The sequence below is a fragment of the Microcaecilia unicolor genome, chromosome 6 (assembly GCF_901765095.1).
Source record: "Microcaecilia unicolor chromosome 6, aMicUni1.1, whole genome shotgun sequence".
Lineage (NCBI taxonomy): Eukaryota > Metazoa > Chordata > Amphibia > Gymnophiona > Siphonopidae > Microcaecilia > Microcaecilia unicolor.
Genome location: NC_044036.1, coordinates 234,837,596 through 234,860,779, shown reverse-complemented (window position 1 = coordinate 234,860,779; position 23,184 = coordinate 234,837,596). Strand labels below are relative to the sequence as shown.

General features: G+C 43.0%; 1 protein-coding gene across 2 annotated transcripts in view; it reads left to right on the top strand.

Moving 5' to 3' along the window:
• Positions 1-23,184, top strand: part of LOC115472397 (ectonucleoside triphosphate diphosphohydrolase 8-like) — a 280,150-nt gene that overhangs the window by 180,929 nt on the left and 76,037 nt on the right. For both annotated transcript variants that reach the window (XM_030206669.1, XM_030206670.1), the window contains one exon: positions 18,956-19,222. In XM_030206669.1, coding sequence (XP_030062529.1) covers positions 18,956-19,222 — 267 coding nt within the window. The remainder of the gene's footprint in view (positions 1-18,955; positions 19,223-23,184) is intronic.

Sequence of the window (23,184 nt, the reverse complement as noted above, 5' to 3'; positions counted from 1 at the left end):
GGGGGACAGGGGAGAGAAGACAATTGCTGGGCATGAATGGATAGAGGGGGGCAGGGGAGAGAAGACAATTGCTGGGCATGGATGGGTAGGGGAGCAGAGAATTGCTGGGTATGGATGGATAGAGGGGGGCAGGGGAGAGAGGAGAGTTTCAGGACATGGATGGAGGGGAGGGCAAGAGAAATTCTGGACATGGATGGAGGGAAGGGAGAGAGAAGAAATGCTGGACATGGAGAGAAGATAGAGGAAGGAGATTAGATGAGGGAAAAGGAAGTGAGGAACACATGGATGGAGAAAATAGGCAGAAGCTGGATCCACTGTACAGTCAAGTCTGCGGAGGACCAGAAATGAAGAAGAAAGGAGGAAAGAAAAGAAATAAATGGAAAGGAAGCCCTGGAAACTGAGTCAAGGGAACAGATAGAGAGCAGCAGAATCAGATACTGGGCCAGCATGATCAGAGAAACAAAGTCACCAGACAACAAAGGTAGAAAAAAATAATTTTATTTTCATTATAGTGTTTGGAATATGTCTACTTTGAGAATCAGGTGCTGAACGTTAGAAGTTTATATTTATTTACTTATTTATGGCATTTTATCCCATATTAAACATGAATTAGATTGGAACCTGGGATCATTTAATTTTTTTTTCCTGGAGAGAGTAATGCATTGCCCCCCCCCCCCACCCCGGCTATAGCCAGCTCTGCAATTTGGGGGGGGGGGGGGGCGCAGAGGTGGACAGGGGGCACCGAGGTGGACCGGGGAGAGAGCCTGTTGTTAAATATTTACCAGCACACCACTGGTTGTAGCGGGCCCCTCAATTGTAAACCAGTGAAACGCAAGGGGGGGAATTGGGAGCACAAGGGGGTGAACTTTGTGTCCAATCAGCTGGGGCTGGTGGATATTTGGAGACTTCTCAACCCCCAGGAAGAGGAATTTACGTCTTATTCCCACCCTCACGGGGTCTATTCTATACTTGTCTCCCTTTTGGTGGATCTCTCTTTGATGGCCAGGATCTCAGGGGTACATATAGTAAGCCACACATTGAGTGATCACCAGGCAGTGGAGATGACCGTTTCATGGTGTCCAGAGCCGAGCGAGCGGGTGTGGAGGTTTTCCCCCTCGTTAAGTAATGATAAGGATTTTCACGTATACTTGCGGGCTAAGTGGGTGGAATACCAACAGCACAACCAGACACCAGATGTGACTTCAGGAATTTACTGGGAGGCCTCAAAGGCAGTTATGAGAGGTCACATTATAGCGTATATGGCGGGCAAAAAGAAAAAGGGGGAATCAGACCTTTTACGCCTCTCCCAAGAATACCACCAATTACGCCGTGCGCACATCCATTACATGACCGAGACGAGTAAACTCGCTATGAAGCAGGTCAAAAAGCAGATAGATGAGATTTTGTTGCAGCGGGCTGAAAGGGATATATATTTCCAGAGGTTTAGGCATTTTAAGTGGGAGAACAAAGCGGGCAAATTACTTGCTAACCTGGTGAGGCCCTCACGAAAGAGACAGATCACCACTAGTATTAAAGATGAGCAGGGGAACTCGTACACTGCAGAATCGGACATAAAAAAGCAATTTGTGAAATTTTATAGCTCCCTGTACCAAGCTTAGAGAGTTTGATCAAAACAAATGTGAGGAATTTTTACAGGGACTGAGGATTCCAAGTCTTACGGGGGAGCAACAGACTCAACTGAATACCCCCATATCAGAGGAGGAGATCAGGCTGGCCATTAGAGGCCTGAAGCTGACTAAGGCCCCGGGGCCCGATGGCTTCAGGCCCGAATATTATCGTATCGTGGCTGATTTGATAGCATCCCCGCTGAAGGCCTGGTTTAATGACCTGGTAGAGGCAGGAGAGTCTATGCAATACAACATGGCCCATGTAGTACTGTTACCAAAACCAGGAAAGGATGCGGCTATGGTGGGATCTTATCGCCCCATTTCATTACTGAACCAGGACGTCAAACTCCTAGCGGCTATACTGGCCAGGCGCCTGAATCAGGTGATCCCCGCCCTGATCCATGAGGATCAGGTGGGCTTCGTGCCTGGGAGGCACGCATCCATGAATATCATGCAGGCCTTAATGGCCATCCATGAGTGTAAAGGGAAAGGCGGTATGGCGGCTATTGTAGGCTTGGACATGGAGAAGGCCTTCGATAGTATCTCGTGGCAATACTTGTTCAGGGTGCTGGGGCGGTTTGGCATCTCTGGGGCTTATTTTGACTGGATAAAAGCTCTTTATACAAGCCCCTCTGCCCGGTTGCAGATAAATTGACGGCTCACTGATAGTTTTCCAATTCAACGGGGAACAAGACAGGGATGCCCGCTATCTCCACTCCTTTTCTTGTTAGCTATAGAACCTTTGGCCATAAAGATACGTAGTAGTGATGAGGCCCGGGGATTACGGGTGGGGGGTCGGGAGCTACGTTTGAACCTATTTGCTGATGATATCTTATTATACAGTGGTGGAAATAAGTATTTGATCCCTTGCTGATTTTGTAAGTTTGCCCACTGACAAAGACATGAGCAGCCCATAATTGAAGGGTAGGTTATTGGTAACAGTGAGAGATAGCACATCACAAATTAAATCCGGAAAATCACATTGTGGAAAGTATATGAATTTATTTGCATTCTGCAGAGGGAAATAAGTATTTGATCCCCCACCAACCAGTAAGAGATCTGGCCCCTACAGACCAGGTAGATGCTCCAAATCAACTCGTTACCTGCATGACAGACAGCTGTCGGCAATGGTCACCTGTATGAAAGACACCTGTCCACAGACTCAGTGAATCAGTCAGACTCTAACCTCTACAAAATGGCCAAGAGCAAGGAGCTGTCTAAGGATGTCAGGGACAAGATCATACACCTGCACAAGGCTGGAATGGGCTACAAAACCATCAGTAAGACGCTGGGCGAGAAGGAGACAACTGTTGGTGCCATAGTAAGAAAATGGAAGAAGTACAAAATGACTGTCAATCGACAAAGATCTGGGGCTCCACGCAAAATCTCACCTCGTGGGGTATCCTTGATCATGAGGAAGGTTAGAAATCAGCCTACAACTACAAGGGGGGAACTTGTCAATGATCTCAAGGCAGCTGGGACCACTGTCACCACGAAAACCATTGGTAACACATTACGACATAACGGATTGCAATCCTGCAGTGCCCGCAAGGTCCCCCTGCTCCGGAAGGCACATGTGACGGCCCGTCTGAAGTTTGCCAGTGAACACCTGGATGATGCCGCGGAGTGATTGGGAGAAGGTGCTGTGGTCAGATGAGACAAAAATTGAGCTCTTTGGCATGAACTCAACTCGCCGTGTTTGGAGGAAGAGAAATGCTGCCTATGACCCAAAGAACACCGTCCCCACTGTCAAGCATGGAGGTGGAAATGTTATGTTTTGGGGGTGTTCTCTGCTAAGGGCACAGGACTACTTCACCGCATCAATGGGAGAATTGATGGGGCCATGTACCGTACAATTCTGAGTGACAACCTCCTTCCCTCCGCCAGGGCCTTAAAAATGGGTCGTGGCTGGGTCTTCCAGCACGACAATGACCCAAAACATACAGCCAAGGCAACAAAGGAGTGGCTCAGGAAGAAGCACATTAGGGTCTGGAGTGGCCTAGCCAGTCACCAGACCTTAATCCCATTGAAACTTATGGAGGAGCTGAAGCTGCGAGTTGATTTAGAGATGATCTGCAAAGAGGAGTGGACCAAAATTCCTCCTGACATGTGTGCAAACCTCATCATCAACTACAGAAGACGTCTGACCGCTGTGCTTGCCAACAAGGGTTTTGCCACCAAGTATTAGGTCTGTTTGCCAGAGGGATTAAATACTTATTTCCCTCTGCAGAATGCAAATAAATTCATATACTTTCCACAATGTGATTTTCCGGATTAATTTGTGATGTGCTATCTCTCACTGTTACCAATAACCTACCCTTCAATTATGGGCTGCTCATGTCTTTGTCAGTGGGCAAACTTACAAAATCAGCAAGGGATCAAATACTTATTTCCACCACTGTACGTGGCTAATGCACCTCGTGATTTAGAGCGGGTACTTTTATAGTCTGGGAATTTGGGGACATATTGGGGTTAAAGGTTAACGACTCCAAATCAGAGTTGTTACCCATGTCGGATGTACAGGGGGCTCAGGGGATGGCGGGACTTCCTATACAGCCGGTGGGAGGGGCAATGAGATACTTGGGCATCTTCCTCAGCACTAACCGATCCATATTTTATAGGTGGAATGTGGTAGACGTCTTGGAAAGAATTAAGAGCTTGTGTGATAGATGGAAAGACTTGCCCCTCTCGCTGATGGATAGGATAGCCTTAGTAAAAATAGTGCTATTACCCAAGATTTTATACCCGCTGCAAGCGGCACCGATATGGGTCCTTAGACGGGAAGAACGCTTGTTCCAGTCCACTGTTCTGTCCTTCATCTGGCAGGGGAAGGGAGCAAGGATAGGGTTTTCTAAATTATCACGTAATAAAACTGGCAGGGGATTAGGGTTGCCAGATCTCCGCCGGTATAACGTAGCAGCGTTGGTGCGCTTTATTTACGAGGGAATGGGGGAGAGCGCTCGTTTTCTATCGAGTGAGGGACTGGGAGACTGGACTCGGAGTCACCCATGGACTTTTCTTAATCTACTGCATATGGGCTCAAGCACTGACCCTCGACTATCCCGCAAATTGGATTTTCTAAGACCTATGCGGAAAGCCTGGCTGTGGTGGAGAGGGCAGCAGCAATGCTCCCCAGACACCTCCCCATACTTGAGTATGATGGGCAATGTGGCATTTCCAGCGGGCATGGGATTTTCTGTTTTCTCCAAATGGGGTACTTAGGATGCAGGATAGTGGGACAATTGGTTGAAGAAGGGACGGAGGGGTTCATGACTTTTGACCAAGTTAAAAAACAGTGGGACATCCCGCATACTAACCTACTGCAATACTTGCAGGTCAGGCATTACTGGTCTTCTATCAAGGCGCAACATGGGAACAAATGTATATGGGACCCTTTAGATAAAATCTTGTTACGTGTTCCCACCAAGGCTAACAGTTATCCCATATTAAATATGGTATAAGATTTTAACAGTGAATGGACAGAAGGGGGGATTGGAGGGGGTGGTAGACCGCTGGAATCAGGAGGTGGGTACTAGATATACGGAGCAAGAGTTTGGGCAGCTCTTCACCACCCTTTATAGGATGGTTAAGGCAGCAGATCTGCAAGAGACCCAATTCAAAATTCTCCATAGAGCATACATTTCTAGGGCTAAGGGGGTAACCATCGGACTATGGACAGATGATAGATGCAATAAATGTAGGGTGGGGAGGGGAACATTTATCCATTCTTTTCTGGAATGCTTGGCTCTGACACTATGGCATGAGGTTATGGAATGAGGCGTTTCAGATACTTAGTTTGGTGTTACAGCGACAATTGGAGTGGGAGTTTGCAACCCTATTGTTGGGGGACCAGTCTTTACTGGTGGCACAGGGTCTCCGATATCCTCACCGTCGATTTGTGTATATCTCCCTGCTGTTAGTCCGGAAAACTGTATTGCACTTCTGGGTATCCTCGGAGCTGGTACCTGGAGAAGCATGGAAGGTAAAAATGAGGGAAGAGGGCAAATATGAGACGCAGATCTATCGGGGCTCCCCCAAATTGACCAATCGACAATATGCCTACCTGTGGGCCTCTTGCTTAAACATACTTGGATAAGGCTTCGCGGAAGCAGGAGGGGAAGAGGGCAGGAGGGGCACGGGTAGAAGGGTGCGTGGAGTATGAATGTTGAGCTGAGATGTACATCAGTGATGAGTTGACTGCATGAGTATAGGAAGTGGGGATTAAAATACAAAAGATACTTGATGTGGAATGCATTTCACCTACAAGACTGTTGCTAAATGCTTTGTTGAATTTTGCATTATCAATCCAAGACTGTTGCTAAATGCTTTGTTGAATTTGTATCACCAATGGTTTGATGTGAGTGCTATGATATTCTTTTATTTCTGTGAATGTATTGTGCATGAGGAACTTAAAAATAAAACAAAAACACAAAAAATGTATGTAAAAAAGATGACACTTCTAATGTGAAAATTTAAAAATATATAATTTATTAAAAAAAAAAAAAGACGAGAAGCAAGAACTCGATCTCAAGAATTACACACCAAACTTTCTATCCTTACCACTCAGGGTCAACAACAACCGAACGCCCCTCAGTCTGGGGATCGTATTCATGCTATACAATTAGAGCTCCATGATCTCCAGCTAGCATAGATAGCAGAACACTTGCAGCGGGTTAGGCAAACTCATTTTGAGTTTGGAAATAAATCATCCCGACTCTTGGCATATAAATTAAAAAAGCACTTCACTAGCAGATATATTTACTTGGTAATGGATAAAGTTGGGAAGAGATGTATGCAGCCTGAAGAGATTTGACTAGCTTTTATGGATTTTTATGGAACATTGTATTGCCCCGATGAGTTCCCTACGACTTTAGGGATTCAAGACTATCTAGATGAGATAACGCTCCCAAAAATATCTAATTCATAGGAGGAGGCCCTATCAGCCCCTGTCACTTTAGATGAGGTTCTGTGGGCCATACAAGATTTACCAATTGGGAAGGCACCAGGGCCAGATGGGTTTACGAATAAATTTTACAAATGCTACCTACCGTAAGCTACTTGCCCCCTTGTTGGTCCGGGCCTTCAGTTAATTGGGAGACCATCCAGAGTTCCATATTCTTTGCGCTTGGCATACATCACAGTCCTGTTGAAGCCTGGAAAAGATTCTCAGCAATGTGACTCTTACCGCTCAATCTCACTATTGGGCTCAGATTATAAATTGTTTACGAAAATCCTAGCTAAAAGACTGCAGAGGGTAATGCCACATTTAGTCCATTAGACCAAGCTGGTTTCATTTTGGGACGCCAAGCATTTGATAATATCAGGAGAGCACTCCATCGAATTCAGGAGGCGAATGATACAAGGCAACCTACACTGATTCTCTCCCTAGATGCTGAGAAGGCGTCTGACCGAGTGTATTGGCCCTTCATGTTTTCTGTTCTGGAGCGCTTGGAAATTGCTGGGCGATTCTTCTCCTGGCTCAAGCTACTATACACTCTCCCGATGACTTCTGTACAGGTTAATGGCTCTTATTCTACTCCTTTCCTTCTAGGTTGGGGAACTCATCAGGGGTGTGCACTGTCCCCTTTGTTGTTTGCATTTACCATTGAGCCTTTGGCTCAGGCACTTCGAGCACACCCAGGTACACATAAGTACATAAGTAATGCCATACTGGAAAAAGACCAAGGGTCCATCGAGCCCAGCATCCTGTCCACGACAGCGGCCAATCCAGGCCAAGGGCACCTGGCAAGCTTCCCAAACGTACAAACATTCTATACATGTTATTCCTGGAATTTTGGATTTTTCCAAGTCCGTTTAGTAGCGGTTTATGGACTTGTCCTTTAGGAAACCGTCCAACCCCTTTTTAAACTCTGCTAAGCTAACCGCCTTCACCACTTTCTCCGGCAACGAATTCCAGAGTTTAATTACACGTTGGGTGAAGAAACATTTTCTCCGATTTGTTTTAAATTTACTACACTGTAGTTTCATCGCATGCACCCTAGTCCTAGTATTTTTGGAAAGCGTGAACAGACGCTTCACATCCACCTGTTCCACTCCACTCATTATTTTATATACCTCTATCATGTCTCCCCTCAGCCGTCTCTTCTCCAAGCTGTATAGCCGTAGCCTCCTTAGTCTTTCTTCATAGGGAAGTCGTCCCATCCCCGCTATCATTTTAGTCGCCCTTCGCTGCACCTTTTTCCAATTCTACTATATCTTTCTTGAGATGCGGCGACCAGAATTGAACACAATACTCAAGGTGCGGTCGCACCATGGAGCGATACAACGGCATTATAACATCCTCACACCTGTTTTCCATACCTTTCCTAATAATACCCAACATTCTATTCGCTTTCTTAGCCGCAGCAGCACACTGAGCAGAAGGTTTCAGTGTGTTATCGACGACAACACCCAGATCCCTTTCTTGGTCCGTAACTCCTAATGTGGAACCTTGCATGACGTAGCTATAATTCGGGTTCTTTTTTCCCACATGCATCACCTTGCACTTGCTCACATTAAACATCATCTGCCATTTAGCCGCCCAGTCTCCCAGTCTCGTAAGGTCCTCTTGTAATTTTTCACAATCCTGTCGCGATTTAACGACTTTGAATAACTTTGTGTCATCAGCAAATTTAATTACCTCGCTAGTTACTCCCACAAGTTAATGCTATTTGCTGATGTTAACCTTGACAGAGCCCACATGTTCATTACAGGCAGTGGTGCAGTCCCTTCAAAGTTATGGGAGGGTTTCGGGTTTTCAGGTTAATATGGCTAAGTCTGAGGCCCTGGGCCTCCGTATACCACCGGGCATGATAACCTCTTTGCAACAGTTATACTCTTTTCAATGGTGCAAGCAGTCTCTTCGCTATCTTGGAATTAATGTCACGCCCACTTTGCAGACCAACTTCCCCTCTAGGATTAGAGAATTGTTCCTTGAATTAGATAAATGGGAGGGTTTAGAACTCTCGTGGTTGGGCAAAATATCGGCTATAAAAATGATGATTCTGCCGAAGTTGCTATATTTATTTTTGGCATTGTTATTGCCGATACCCAAACATTTTTTTCGCCAACTTAATCGTAAAGTTTTTGCATACATTTGGAGGCATAAACCACTGTGAGTACGAGCAGAGGTTCTTCATCGAGGTGGCATGGGAGGCCCAAACTTTCTTTTATATTTCCAAGCAGCTCAATTATGTTTACTAGCAGAGTGGGTCGCTGATAGCACTAAGGCTTGGCTACAAATTGAGAAGCATTGGCTGGGCACGAATCAATTGGGTTCCATACTGTGGTTGCCTCGCCGTCAAATTCTTACATTTATTAAGAAAGCCCCCATGGCTATACATTTTCTGCTACAAACCTGGTATAGTATATGCCAGACACTTTTCCATGAAAGGACATACTTCCGACAGATGGCAATACGGGCTGCCCCAGGTATCCCTCTTGGAACAGAGGATGCAGTCTATAAATTCTGGGAACGGAAGGGTCTCATACAATTGGGGCAGATTTGGGAGGAGAGGCAAGTGATATCGTTTATTGATCTCCAAGAGGACTATAATTTACTAACCCATCATATGTTTTATTATAGGCAAATATGGGACTACTTATACCGCAGAGCTAAAGATGAACTACCCTTAGAAGATACTGCATTAGAGTGTGCGCTTCAGGGTGGAAATTCCAAGGACTGCACCTCGAGATTATATGCTGCTTTGTTAACTCAACATACTTCTATTTTAAGATATACTGAGAGATGGGAACAGGATCTAGGAACTACTTATGAATTGAAAAATTGGGAAAAGGCCTTTGGGTACATGTTACGGGTCTCTGTTTCGAGCGCGTTGATAGAAAATGGGTATAAAATGCTGTATCGCTGGTACTTCACCTGTTGATTTACACCCTATATGTGTGTAAACAAAGAAACTGACACCTGTTATAAAAAGAATAATCAAAACATTTTTATTTTTTCAACTGTTCTCCGTCGAACAGAGGCAGCGGGGGAACACCCTGCTGGAAGCAAAGTCTGCTTATATTTTTAGCAATAATACAGAGATATATTTGCTTAGCAGTAATACAGAGATATATGCTTGCTCAGCTTTGCTCTTGCTTTGCTTTGCTTAAGATACCTATCTCTCCCTCAGTTTAAATACACTTATATTAACACTGCACCCAATGTGTGCACGTCATCAACCCTCTCTCTTTGAAGCTTGTTCTCACATTCATTCCTTATCTACAAACACATTCTTTCTGTCCAGCACAGACTTTTCTCCCCTCCCCCTTTTACACAGCCTCCTGTCTCCGCTTTGCACCAGGCTGCTTCTCAAGGTTAATTCTATGACTCCCTCATTGTTCTCACAGGTTTTGTGACTCATTTCTCTTTCTTTGCCTTGCACTTCACTGACCATAGGAACTGTATACTATTCAACAGTTTCTCATTATATTTCTGCAGCATGTTCATTATTATTAACAAATCCTCCCTTGAACCTTGTAGAGCAAGGTTCACCAAAAATTTCATGGTTATAGTTTTCATCACTGTTAGACTGGGCATCATCCTATAAATAGGTAACACCTCAGGCCGTCATGGCAATGACAAACATTTTCTATCAAACCACAGAACTTTCGGGAGTCATCAGTAACCCAGGACAGTTTGGTTCATAGTCACTGGTGTCAGGCATTATATTTTGTATCTGAGTTACCATGGTCATTTTCAATGAATCTTGACATGTTCGTCTCCAGCAACTAAGTAAACAAGGCAAACAACATAATAAGAGTCCTGCAACACATATGAAAACAATACATCCAGTCACAATCCCTCTTAACCATGGACCTAATCCTCCAAACCAATTTTTTATGGTATCCCACCATGACGTGTCCAATATCCCTTCATAATCACTTACTTGAATTCTTGCTAGAGAAAGAATGCGCTGCATTGCATTTTTAACAATTATTGATTGATTTCTAATAACTGAACAACATGATGTATCATTCACTATGCCGCATACTCCTCCAGATTGGGCTAACATAAAATCAACTGCCATGCGTGTGTGCATTGCATATCTCGCTGTATCATCAATTTCCTCTTGAATTGCTGTTATAGCTATGTCTAATTCATGTGTTACAACATGTAATAGTGATTGTAAGCGTCTAATTGACATACCCATTTCAGCTGCAATGGCAGATCCTGCAAATGGAATCCATCCAGTGGCTGACAAGGCATCTAGACGTTTCTTGGTCATAGGATAGGTACTGTTAATATAATCTAATGCTAATTGTAAAGCTTGATCATCTCCTGTTAAAGCACTAAAGGAGGTACTGGAAACATCTCTTTTACGTCGTTTCTGACTATTAGAACCATGTGATGTGGCATTTAATGGAATGATCAAATCAAATAAATTTAGTTGAACAAGAGTGCAGAACTTATAACATGATGGAAGATAAGTGTACAGGATATTATCACATAACAAATAATCCCCTAACCGTAAAGACTGTAGAGAAGTTAGGTTATGATATAAAGCATATGTTTGAGAAAAAGGAAAAATAGGATTATTTGGTTCCTTAACTGAAGAACAAGCAGTAGGCACAGCAGTAATGGTTTGCATGGAAGAGGCATTAAATTGACATAATGAAAAGAAGAAAGTCAAATTTGTGAGAGTAAGGTTAGTAGAGGTCACATAAGAGGTTGTCAGTGTCCTGTTACAAGTTGTTTTGTTAGCACAGGCCATAGACGTTGCAGTCTGATTTATGACATAGGATCCCTGTAACACAGTCCAATTCCGGGATTGTATGTCATAAGTATAATTACATAAAACATTAGGTTTCTCACCCTGAAATGAACTAGAATTTATCAGACACCAATAGTTTAGTGCAGGAATAGTATGAGCAAATAAAGAAGGCAGGCGTTGACCAGTAACATTGATCCAATATTGCCTGTGCTCATGACCCTGACCCAAATAGCAGGTACCATTACTGAAACAGTTATGAATACCTTGCAACTTAATCATAGAATAAGGGTGAACATGTGCTGGAATGGTAGTTACAGAAGTGACAAGTGGAGTGCAAACAATACAGTTAGTCAGATTAAGAGTCTTTAAGGCATGTTGAATTCTTTCAACATATGTATTGAGTCCATAAGTAAGTCCTACCAGCAGACAGATTACAAAAACCTTCATAATTCTTCTGCACTGATGATGTTGTTAATGCCTTCTGGGAGTACAATGGTGGTTTCTATTTGCTCAGGTGGTCCTGGATCAGGAGCCTTGCGTAAATCAGATAGATGTATCCAGGTGGTATGGTCTGACAATTTTGCTGCTGTGCGAGTTAAATCAGTGATAGTGAATGGTCCCACATAAACTGGATCCTTCCAGGTTTTGTGAGTGAAGTTTTTTCTTAAGACCTGCTGTCCTATGGAAAAGGAAAGAGAGAGATCATCACCTCTGTCCCTACGAGACTGTTTCTGAGTTGGGTTAGCTAAAGACTGAACCAGTTCCATAACAGGTTGCAATTGCTGCCAGTAGACTTGAGGCGTATGCAACGGAGTAACAACAGGCGTTCTCATATGTCTGCCTGTTTGTAATTGAAAAGGTGAAATTTTTAATTTACTCAGTGGCAAGCTACGTATAGACATTAGAGCCACTGGAAGTAGATCATACCAATTGTACTTATTATGTGGAGCCACAGACTCCAAGTCATGCAACAATGTTCTCAATTTAGTTTTCAGTATACCATTGTATCGCTCAACCAGACCATTAGAGGTCGGGCTATATACTGACACCTTGCGGTGAGTAATATTCAAGATAGTCTGCAATTCCTGCATAAGTACATTGTTAAAATGTGAACCATTATCTGAAACAATTTTATGTGGACAACCATGTGCTGGCATGATATGTCGAATTAAAGATTGTACAACCACATGAGCTGTCTCCTTAGTACAGGGAAATGCTTCCACCCATCTTGAGAAAGCATCGACCCATAAAAGGATATAGTGTTTACCTTGGATGGGGTGAATCATATCAGTAAAGTCAATATGCCATTCAATACCTGGTCCTGTTGGAGTAGGCAAACATCCCGTGGGTATGGCTGGACCTCTACGGGGAATGGTCACAGCACAAGAAAGACATGTTTTAACAATAGATTCCACCAATTCTCTAAGATTGGGGTTCCAATACAGTAAAGATAAAGAATCAACCAAAGCTGAAATAGAGTCATGGTGCTCACTGTGTATTGCAGTAAGTTTAGTAATAGCTTCAGCTGTGGACAAACAGACTTTTCCGGAAGGATGTATCCATCCGGTAGAAGTAGAGATACACCCTGTATTTTTCCAGATTGCTTGCTCCAATGGTGTGGGGGGTAAAATAGTCTGGGCAGTACTTTTACCAGTGCGTGTAACAACCATGCATAAGGGAATAGCCTGAGAACTAACAACTTCCATAGCCGCTGTATCAGCAAGCTGATTACCACGGGCTTCAAAACTGTTAGCACCTGTATGTGCAGGGACCCAAATAAAAGCTGTCTTAACCCCTAAAGCCTCACGAGCCTGAAGTAAATCAAAAAGCAATTCCCAATAACGGAGGTGCTGTAAAGTTTTACCATTAGATGTAATAAAACCTCTACGTTGCCATTTCAGGAGATGGTACTGCAATGAGCTAATAACATAAGAACTGTCAGAATATATTGTAGCTGACGTTTGCCGCGGCGTGTGTTGTATGGCGGTTATAACTGCTAGTAATTCTGCATGCTGTGCTGTGTGCTGATGTGGGCACAATAGTTGGTGTTTCTGTATTATTTTTAAATCAGTGTTGACTTGTAATGCTGCAAGTGCAGAAATACCTTCATGACTGGCACCATCTGTAAACCATATAAATCCTCCCTCCACCGGGGTAAACTGTAAAGTGAGCCACGGTGGCTTAGAGTCGGGATGAGTTAACAGTACTGAGGGGGGAAACAACAATGCTAATTGTTTTGACTGTTGCTCTATTACTGGTTTTGTAGTAATATCTTGACCTAGTAAAATAGCCTGATATTTTCCATACTGGGTACTAGTGAGTGCGGCCTGACTAGCAGACATCATATGATGAACTGAATGTTGAGTGTGAAGAATGATAGATGAATGTGGCATAATAGATCTCCATTTGGAAATTGCAGCACAAACCGCAACTAGATGTTTGGAAAAGGGAGGAAACCCCCTTTCAACTGCTGAGAAAGTCCCTGACAAAAAGCATACTGGGAAAGTCAGATCATTTTCTTGATTGATAAAAGCAGCCCAAGTATTTGTATGGTCAGTAACCCAGACATGCACGGGCTGAGATGGATCAACAGTGGATAAGGGATCACAAGCAGAAATAGTAGCAATGATGGAGGATAACAGAGATTGGTGTTCAGGGGTAAGAACAATTGGTGTATGTGAACAGGAACCGGCAGGTACTTGGAGATAAGAGTAAAGAGGCATAATTTGTGCTGAATAATTTGGTATCCAATGTCTGCAATAGTTTAGTAAACCAAGAATGGATCTTAGGGATTTGAGACAAGTGGGCATTGTGACAGCCTGTACATTAGTTAACAATTCTTTGTCTAACATGTGTCTATCTTTGCCAATTTGTTGACCGAGGAAAGTAACTACTGGAGAGGCTAACTGACATTTAGATCTGTTGCACTTATACCCGAGAGAATACAGTAAAAGAAAAAGATCAAGTGTATATTTGATACACAATTCTCGAGTTGGCGCAGATAATAAAATGTCATCAACATAGACAAACAGGGAAACATTTGAAGGTAAAAGTGAAATGAAGTCAGTGAGATCAGATATGAGCTGTTTTGAAAAGACAGTAGGGCTATCAGTAAAACCCTGAGGCATACGTGTCCAGCGGTATGCTTGGTTTTGAAAAACAAAGGAGGTAAGATCATGAGAATCCTCATGTAAAGGGATAGAAAAGATGTGTAGTCAGCGAAGTTTGATAAGGTGGGGGCAGCTTATGGCTGTCCTCGTTTGCCTGCATGCGTGCGGTTTCACGTGCTTGTGTATCTATTTTCATTTTATCAGAGTGAAACAAATCTGCTGTTACCATAAAGGAATTAAGGACATGCAGATGTTTCTGAAGGGATTTACCCTTTTTGTGCTGTTGAATGTACTTTTGAACTGACAATATTTGGGGACGAGCAAAAGAACCCGTGCCTGGCCATGCCAGGAATGGGTCTTTAGTTGCATATCCTGCCCATTTCTCACAGACCTTTTGAATAACGGGTGCCTCAAAGGGAAAAGTATCCTTAACATGCACAAGGGGTGAGCAATTCTTTCGCTATCTACATACAAAACATAAGGAGTGATAGATGTTTCTCCCTGACCCTCTGCAGCGGGTTTAGGGGAAGGTTCGTTCTTAGACTGAAAAGGTCTCATGATATAATAACAAACAATGCCTAAGCTAGCAAAATACACAGCAAACAATAATATAAATAATGAAAGATACAAGAATAAAAATAAAGAAGCAATTTTTCAAAAGACTTTGCTTCAAGATATACTCACGGTTCAGCTGACTGACAGTCTATAACCTACTCAATCCAGGCTGGCCATTTCTGGAAATCATAGGAAAGAAAGTCACACGATAACAAATCCAAAAACTTAATCCAAATGACGGCAGCTGCGTCCTGCCGCGGTCGCCAATTTGTTGATTTACACCCTATATGTGTGTAAACAAAGAAACCGACACCTGTTATAAAAAGAATAATCAAAACATTTTTATTTTTTCAACTGTTCTCCGTCGAACAGAGGCAGTGGGGGAACACCCTGCTGGAAGCAAAGTCTGCTTATATTTTTAGCAATAATACAGAGATATATTTGCTTAGCAGTAATACAGAGATATATGCTTGCTCAGCTTTGCTCTTGCTTTGCTTAAGATACCTATCTCTCCCTCAGTTTAAATACACTTATATTAACACTGCACCCAATGTGTGCACGTCATCAACCCTCTCTCTTTGAAGCTTGTTCTCACATTCATTCCTTATCTACAAACACATTCTTTCTGTCCAGCACAGACTTTTCTCCCCTCCCCCTTTTACACAGCCTCCTGTCTCCGCTTTGCACCAGGCTGCTTCTCAAGGTTAATTCTTTGACTCCCTCATTGTTCTCACAGGTTTTGTGACTCATTTCTCTTTCTTTGCCTTGCACTTCACTGACCATAGGAACTGTATACTATTCAACAGTTTCTCATTATATTTCTGCAGCATGTTCATTATTATTAACACACCCCACACAGAACAGCAAAAATTTATAATAAAGGTGAGGACCATTGTTGGAGGGGTGCTCTGAGAAAGGGGACATGCTCCATATTTGGTGGTCCGGCCCTAAAATAAAGATTTATTGGACTGAGATGCTCCATCTGCTAGCCCAAATTATAGGAACACAGTATCCAGCATCAATGGAATTCTGTCTCTTGCATTTTCACCCACTGGGGGTTCAGCCAGCTGTGCATCGTCTGGCATCAGTACTGCTTGTAGCTGGAAACATTACGTTGGCATCTGCTTGGAAAAGTCCACTGCCACCTTCAGTATTGAAGGTGGTTTATAAGATGGACTATTTATACCAGATGTCTAAGATACAACAATTTGAGCTGGACAAATTATACAATTTTATAAACAGTGTGACAAATATGTTGTATGGAGATCCCAACTGTTTGGGGACGCTAAAGGGAGCAGGGTTAGGGTGGGGCCAGGGGTGGAGCTTACATCCATAACTGTCTGACAACACACAGAAAAAAAATAAGTAAAAATAAAATAGTCACAATTAATACCTTTTATTAAATTTAGATATTAGATATGTATCAAATGACAAAGAATAAAGTGGTTGCTCAAAGCATATACTAACCACAATCGCTCAACTGCAAAACAGTATGCACAAATTTGTGCAAAAACACACTCAGAACCTTACTGTACCATAAATATTACACTGGGCAGACCCTAATACACCAATATACCACTCATATGGAAAATGTAGGCCATCAACAATATGAAACAAGGGATCATAATATCATAATTCTCATGTAGAGCCACAAAACACCGTTTTAGGGTGGATAGTGTTCACAATGAGCTCCTTTTATTAACAACCTTATATAGATCCTTCAAGAGGTAGTGTGTCATGATTTAGGCTCTACACCCTTTCTGATGTTTTGATGCCACCTCAGTAAGGCCAACACACAATCTCTCCACTGCAAAACACTATACACAAACTTGTGCAAAAACACACTCATAACTTTACCAAACCATAACAGCACTAATTCCAAGGACAGGACGAGCTACAACCTTATGCGTGGAAAGGCAGCACTGTAATTACACTGGGCTCTAAAACACCAGTACACAACCTAGTGAAAACAAAAAACAAAGAGGGCTACAAATACTACTCGTTAGCAGAATACTGCACCTTGATCACACATGAAAAACACATGGCACAACAGATACGAAGGCAAAATACTGAACTGGAAAGTTACCTCAAGAAGTCAGGCTCAGCATGCAGCAATACTAGAAAAATTGAAACTTACATGCAAAATATCACAGATGCACATTTCCAAAAGCTGACATATTCCAATTAATAAATTCTGAATAAAATACTTTTTTCTACCTTTGAGGTCTGCTCATTTAGTTTTTCTATTCGCTTTGGTCCCAGTGTCTTCTGTTTTATTCAGTGTCTTCTTTCCATTTGATATTTTTTCTCTCACCATGTCCACCATCCTCCTGTGTCCTTATGCGTCCTGTCTACCATATGTAGCCCTGTCCCTATCCTTTCTCCAGTTTCAGCATCTGCCCTGAAAGTGTTCCGATCCAGCCCTTAAATTCAGCAATTTTCCCTCCATCCATATCCAGCATTTCTCCTCACTCCCCTCCCCTCCATCCATGTGCATCTACTTCCTCTGTCTTCCCTCCCCTCCATCCATGTCCAGCATTTCTCCTCTCTTCCCTCCCCTCCATCCATGTGCATCTCCTTCCTGACTTCCCTCCCCTCCATCCATCCATGTCCAACAACTCTCCATTCTCCCCTGCCCTCTCCTCCATCCACCCATACCAAGCAAATTTCCTCTCTCCCCTGCCCCCTACATTCATCCATCCATGTCCAACAAGTCTCCTCTCTCCCCTGCCCTCCCCTCCTCTCCTGTCTAGCGATCTCTTCTCTCCCCCTCCCCTCCTCTTCATGTCCAGTGATCTCTTCTTTCCCCCTGCCCTCCCCTCCTCTCCATGTCCAGTGATCTCTTCTCTCCCCCTGCCCTCCCCTCCTTGTCCAGCGATCTCTTCTCGCCCCCTCCCCTCCCCTCCCATCCATGTCCAGCGATTCTCCCTGCCCTCTCTCAGCTCCCCGACAGCCCTCCTTTCTGTTCCTTCCTGTCCTCCCCCCCCCCCCCGCGCTTTTAACTTTTACTTTCAGGCGCAGCGACAGCAATGAAGAGGACAACAGAGCGGGCTCGCCTCGCCTCCAGCTTCTCCCTTCCCTCACACAGTGTCCCGCCTTCTGCGATGATGTATTTCCTGTTTCTGTGAGGGTGGGACATTGTGTTAGGGAAGGGAGAAGCTGGAGGTGAGCCCGCTGTGTTGTCCTCTTCACTGCTGTCACTGCGCCTGAAAGTAAAAGGGTTAAACGCGGGGGGGGGGGGGTGAGAGCAGGAACGGAAAGGAGGGCTGTCAGTCGTGGAGCTGAGGGCGGGAAGGAGGGACCGTCCGATGGTCCAAGAGCTGCCTGCAGCACTGCGCCAGCCCTGCGTTTGGGGGGGCAGCAGCCAGAGGAAGGTCACAGTTCGGCCTCCCCAAGCCTCTTATATGGGGCGCCTATGCCCAAGACTGACTGCACCATCTTTTGATTGCCTAGGGATAATGTAAGATTTATGTCTACAACAGACTAGCTGCCTATCAGACTAAAGGTTATGATATTGAGGGAGGGAGGGGTATGGTTGAATATATTGCAGTGGTTATAAGCTCTTGTTTTTAAGCTATTGTTTGAGTGTTATTATACTTTAAAACTTTCACTAGAAATATTACTACAAAAAAAACGTCAGCTTATTAAGCAGAGCTGTGACTCAGCATAAGGTCCTCACACTGGAAGATTTGGCATGGTAGGTATTTCCCTGTGTTCAGAGGGCTTACAGACTAGTTTGTACTTGAAGCAATTCCAACCCTGGTTTTTCTAGTTCCCAGCCTGCTGTTCTAATTACTGGGGTACTCTTAACTCCACAATAGTAGATGCTGTAGTGTTGGCCAATTTTGGCTGCCACTGTATGGGTAAGAGAAAAAGAGGGGAAGATTATGTTGGTATGCAAGCTTTGAACATTACCAAAGACTTTTGTTTTGTTGTTGTTTAATAGGGAAAAGATCCTTCTAAATTCATCAATCACTCCTGTTACCCCCAAGGATATCAACATAACCTCTCCTTGGCTTCCATTTACAAGAGTCCCTGTGTCTCTGCACCTGCTGCTTACAACCTTACGCAGAATATTACACTGAATGGAACAGGGAATCTGGAAGAGTGCAAAAATGTGATCAAGGAACTCTTCAATTTCTCAGCATGTGGCACAAGCAAAACGTGCACATTCAATGGAGTCTACCAACCCCCTGTGCATGGCCAGTTTCATGTAAGATTATGTTTACTTTCATTTTTCTGACAGACCTTGCAGTATATCATAGCAAATGGTTTCCTCTGGTACTGTTTCCTCCCATCTTGGATAATGGGTAAAGATACAACCAGTGTTGCTTATGTACTGTCAAATATCTATTGTCTCTTCTCCTTGGGAAGCAGTTTTGTAACTACCAGTCTCCATCAATGTTGGTCAACTGTAATAAGAATTTTCCATAGATAGCAGGATTGATAAGACACTCATATCAGCGATGTTATACTATAGCACAGGTATAGAACTGCTCTCCAGCAGCTCAGAATTAGTATAACATTCTGAGCATGTGCAGCCCTTTCTGTGCACAGTGGTCTCGGTTGGTTTCAGAGGTGGGAGGGATTGCATGTCTTATCAAACCTGCTGTTTATGAAACACATCTGTTACAGGTGAGCAACATTGCTTTTTCCACTGACAAGCAAGGCTGAGTTAAGCATACAAATGGGTGGCTCCCAAACTTAAGACTGTTCAAATTCAGCATGGTATAAGCAGACAGGAAAAGATCCTGCTCACTTATAACACACTGAGCGGGCTGGGCAGTGCCACAGAATGTGGGCTCTGACTGCCACAACATTGTTGAGTTAGTGCTGGGGCTGTTAGAGCTTGGATAGAGCTGGTATTTAACCAGTTATCATTGATATTTAGTCCACTAACTTGTTAAGTGCATAAGGTTAGGACAGAAAAAAGATTTTCCTACCTTTGTCTGCCAAACTAACTGGGCACCAATCTGAATATTAGCCAGTGCTTGGTTAACCTCTGGCGACTGCACTGTGACCCAGGTATTCAGTGCTAGAGCCCAGACATGGCCTGGTATTAAATATCTTGGATAATTCAGCTCTAAGCTGTAAGTGGCTTAAAAATTGCTGACTGCCATAAGATGAATATTGGGCCTATAGGGGGAAGTTCTACAACAGGGCACCTCCATTTAGACACCCTGGTAATGCGGGTGAATGCCTATTCTATATAGACACTTGGGTCCCCAAATGCCCTTATTGAAAACTAGTGTACATTTGGGTGCCCAATATATTTTTTCCGTTATTTTATTTATTCACTGATCAGAGCTCACAACAATCACGACTTATATGCTTTGATTCTCATGTGCTTCCAAAACTGAAAACAGTACAGTACATAAGCAATACAACAAAATAGTGATCATTGATATAATATAACCCTCAAAGCTCTCCTTCCCCCTCTCTTCCCCATGCTAAACACCCTTCCTCCTCCCACCCATCCCTAATATAAACTTAGGTGGAAATAAATATTCATAAGAACAAAACACAAAAATGGTCTAATCCAAAAAACAGTGGACAAAAATGTACAACAACTATTTTTTTATTTAATTAAGGGAAAGGACCTCAGAAACCACCGCTAATGACTTTAGTATGTTTGTCTACTTAGCGATAATGTGCTTTTATTTCATTCACTGGTCCAAAAACCCTTAAAAAGTTTTAATTTAACTTTCTTATTATCTTCATTTAAACCACAAAAAATTGTTATTAAAATAAATGAGCTTGCACTTATCTTGAAAAATCAGTACAGTGGGTCCCGTTTCACCCAATTATCAGGCTTCTTCAGGGATATGTTGTCGGTTGTGCAGCCTACTTAGAAAATATACTGATCTCCTCATCATTCTAAAAATATAATATCAGTATTATTTCACACATTTATTTATTTATTTGTTACATTTGTATCCCACATTTTCCCACCTATTTGCAAGCTCAATGTGGCTTACATAGTACCGGAGAAGCGTTCGCCAACTCCAGTATGAACAAATAGAAAGTGATGTTGTGGTAAAATAAGGTTCATGTGGAACAGACACATGAGGGAATTGTAGAGCGGAAGAGTTATGTTATGTCCATTACGTGCTTTGGTTTCGTTGTGTTGCAGAGTTCAGACATTTAAGTTGGATCGGTAGGGTATGCCTTTTTAAACAGGTTAGTTTTTAGAGATTTCCGGAAGTTTAGGTGGTCATATGTTGTTTTCACGGCTTTTGGTAGTGCGTTCCATAGTCGTGTGCTTATGTAGGAAAAACTGGATGCATATGTTGATTTATATTTAAGTCCTTTGCAGCTTGGGTAGTGGAGATTTAGATATGTTCGTGTTGATCCGGATATGTTTCTTGTTGGTAGGTCTATGAGGTTTGTCATGTATCCCAGAGCTTCACCGAAGATAATTTTATGAACCAGGGTGCAGATTTTGAAAGCAATACGTTCTTTGATTGGGAGCCAGTGCAGTTTTTCACGGAGGGGTTTTACGCTTTCAAATCGCGTTTTTCCAAAGATAAGCCTGGCTGCCGTGTTTTGAGCAGTCCGAAGTTTAAGGTTTGTTCTTTGCATCCTGCATAAATTCCATTGCAGTAGTCTACGTGGCTTAGTACCATTGATTGTATCAAGTTGCGAAATGTTTCCCTTGGGAAGAATGGTTTCACGCATTTGAGTTTCCACATTGAGTGGAACATTTTCTTAGTTGTGGATTTCACTTGGCTCTCTAGTGTGAGATTACGGTCCATTGTAACGCCAAGGATTTTCAGGTTTTCTGAGATAGGGAGGGTATATTCTGGGGTGCTTATACTTGTGGGGTTGTCCGCACTGTATTGTGATGAGAGGATGAGACAGTGTGTTTTCTCTGTATTGAGTTTTAGCTAAAATGCATTTGCTCATGAGTCCATGATGTTCAAGCTGAGCTTGATTTCATTGGTGATTTCTGTCAGTTCATGTTTGTAAGGAATGTATATTGTGACATCGTTAGCATAGATGAAAGGGTTAAGGCCTTGGTTGGATAAGGACTTGGCTAGTGGGGTCATCATTAGGTTGAAGAGGATCGGTGATAGTGGTGATCCTTGAGGTACTCCACAGTCTGCTTTCCACGGTGATGATATGTTTGAATTTGATTTCACTTGATATGTTCTAATGGTTAGGAAACCCTTGATCCAATTGAGTATATTTCCACCAATCCCGAAGTAGTCTGGTAGTCTTAGTAATATATTATGGTTTACCATGTCGAATGCACTGGACATGTTGAATTGGAGGAGAAGTATGCTTTTACCTGATGCTGTTTCCTGTTTGAATTTGGCTAGGAGAGTAATTAGTACTGTTTCAGTGCTGTGGCAGGGGCGAAATCCTGATTGTGATTCATGTAATATTGAGAATTTGTTTATATAATCAGTAAGTTGTTTGGTTACCATGCTTTCTATCAGTTTGACTACCAGTGGGATTGATGCTACTGGGCCGTAGTTAGTGTTTTCGTTTGTTTTTTTTCTTGGTATCTTTTGGTATTGGGGTGAGTAGGATGTTGCCATTTTCCTTAGGGAAGAGGCCTTGCTGAAGCATGTAGTTTAGGTGGGATGTGAGGTCTGTTATGAAGTGGTCAGGGACGGATTTTATTAGGTAACTGGGACAGGTATCCAGTTTACAGTGAGTGTTGGAGAAACTAATAATCGCCTGGGTAACTGTTTTGACGGTGAGGAGAGCGAAGTTTGACCAGGTTCGGTCAGCTGGATATTCTCCAAGGGTTAGGTTCAGATCATTGAGGAAGTTTTTGATATCGGTATTGTCCTGATGTAGCGTTTTGCCTAGGTTTGCGATTTTTTTCATTGAAGTATTTAGCAAGGTTGTCTGCAGATGGGATGTCTGTATTGGTTGTAGTGACCAAGGCGGTGTCTAGTAATTTGTTCACAAGTTGGTATAGTTTCTTCGTGTCTTTGTAATCTGTTCCTATTTTAGTTTTATAGTATGACCTTTTGGCTTGTCTTATTGCATATTTGTATTTTCTTTGAGTTTGCTTCCATGCGTTGAGAGTGTGTTCATCTTTTGTTTTTTTCCATGCTCGTTCGAGTTTCCTGGATTGTGTTTTTTGCTTTTTCAGTTTATCGTTGAACCATGGTATCGAGTTGTGCCTATGTGAGGTTCTTGTTCATAAGGATGCTATTT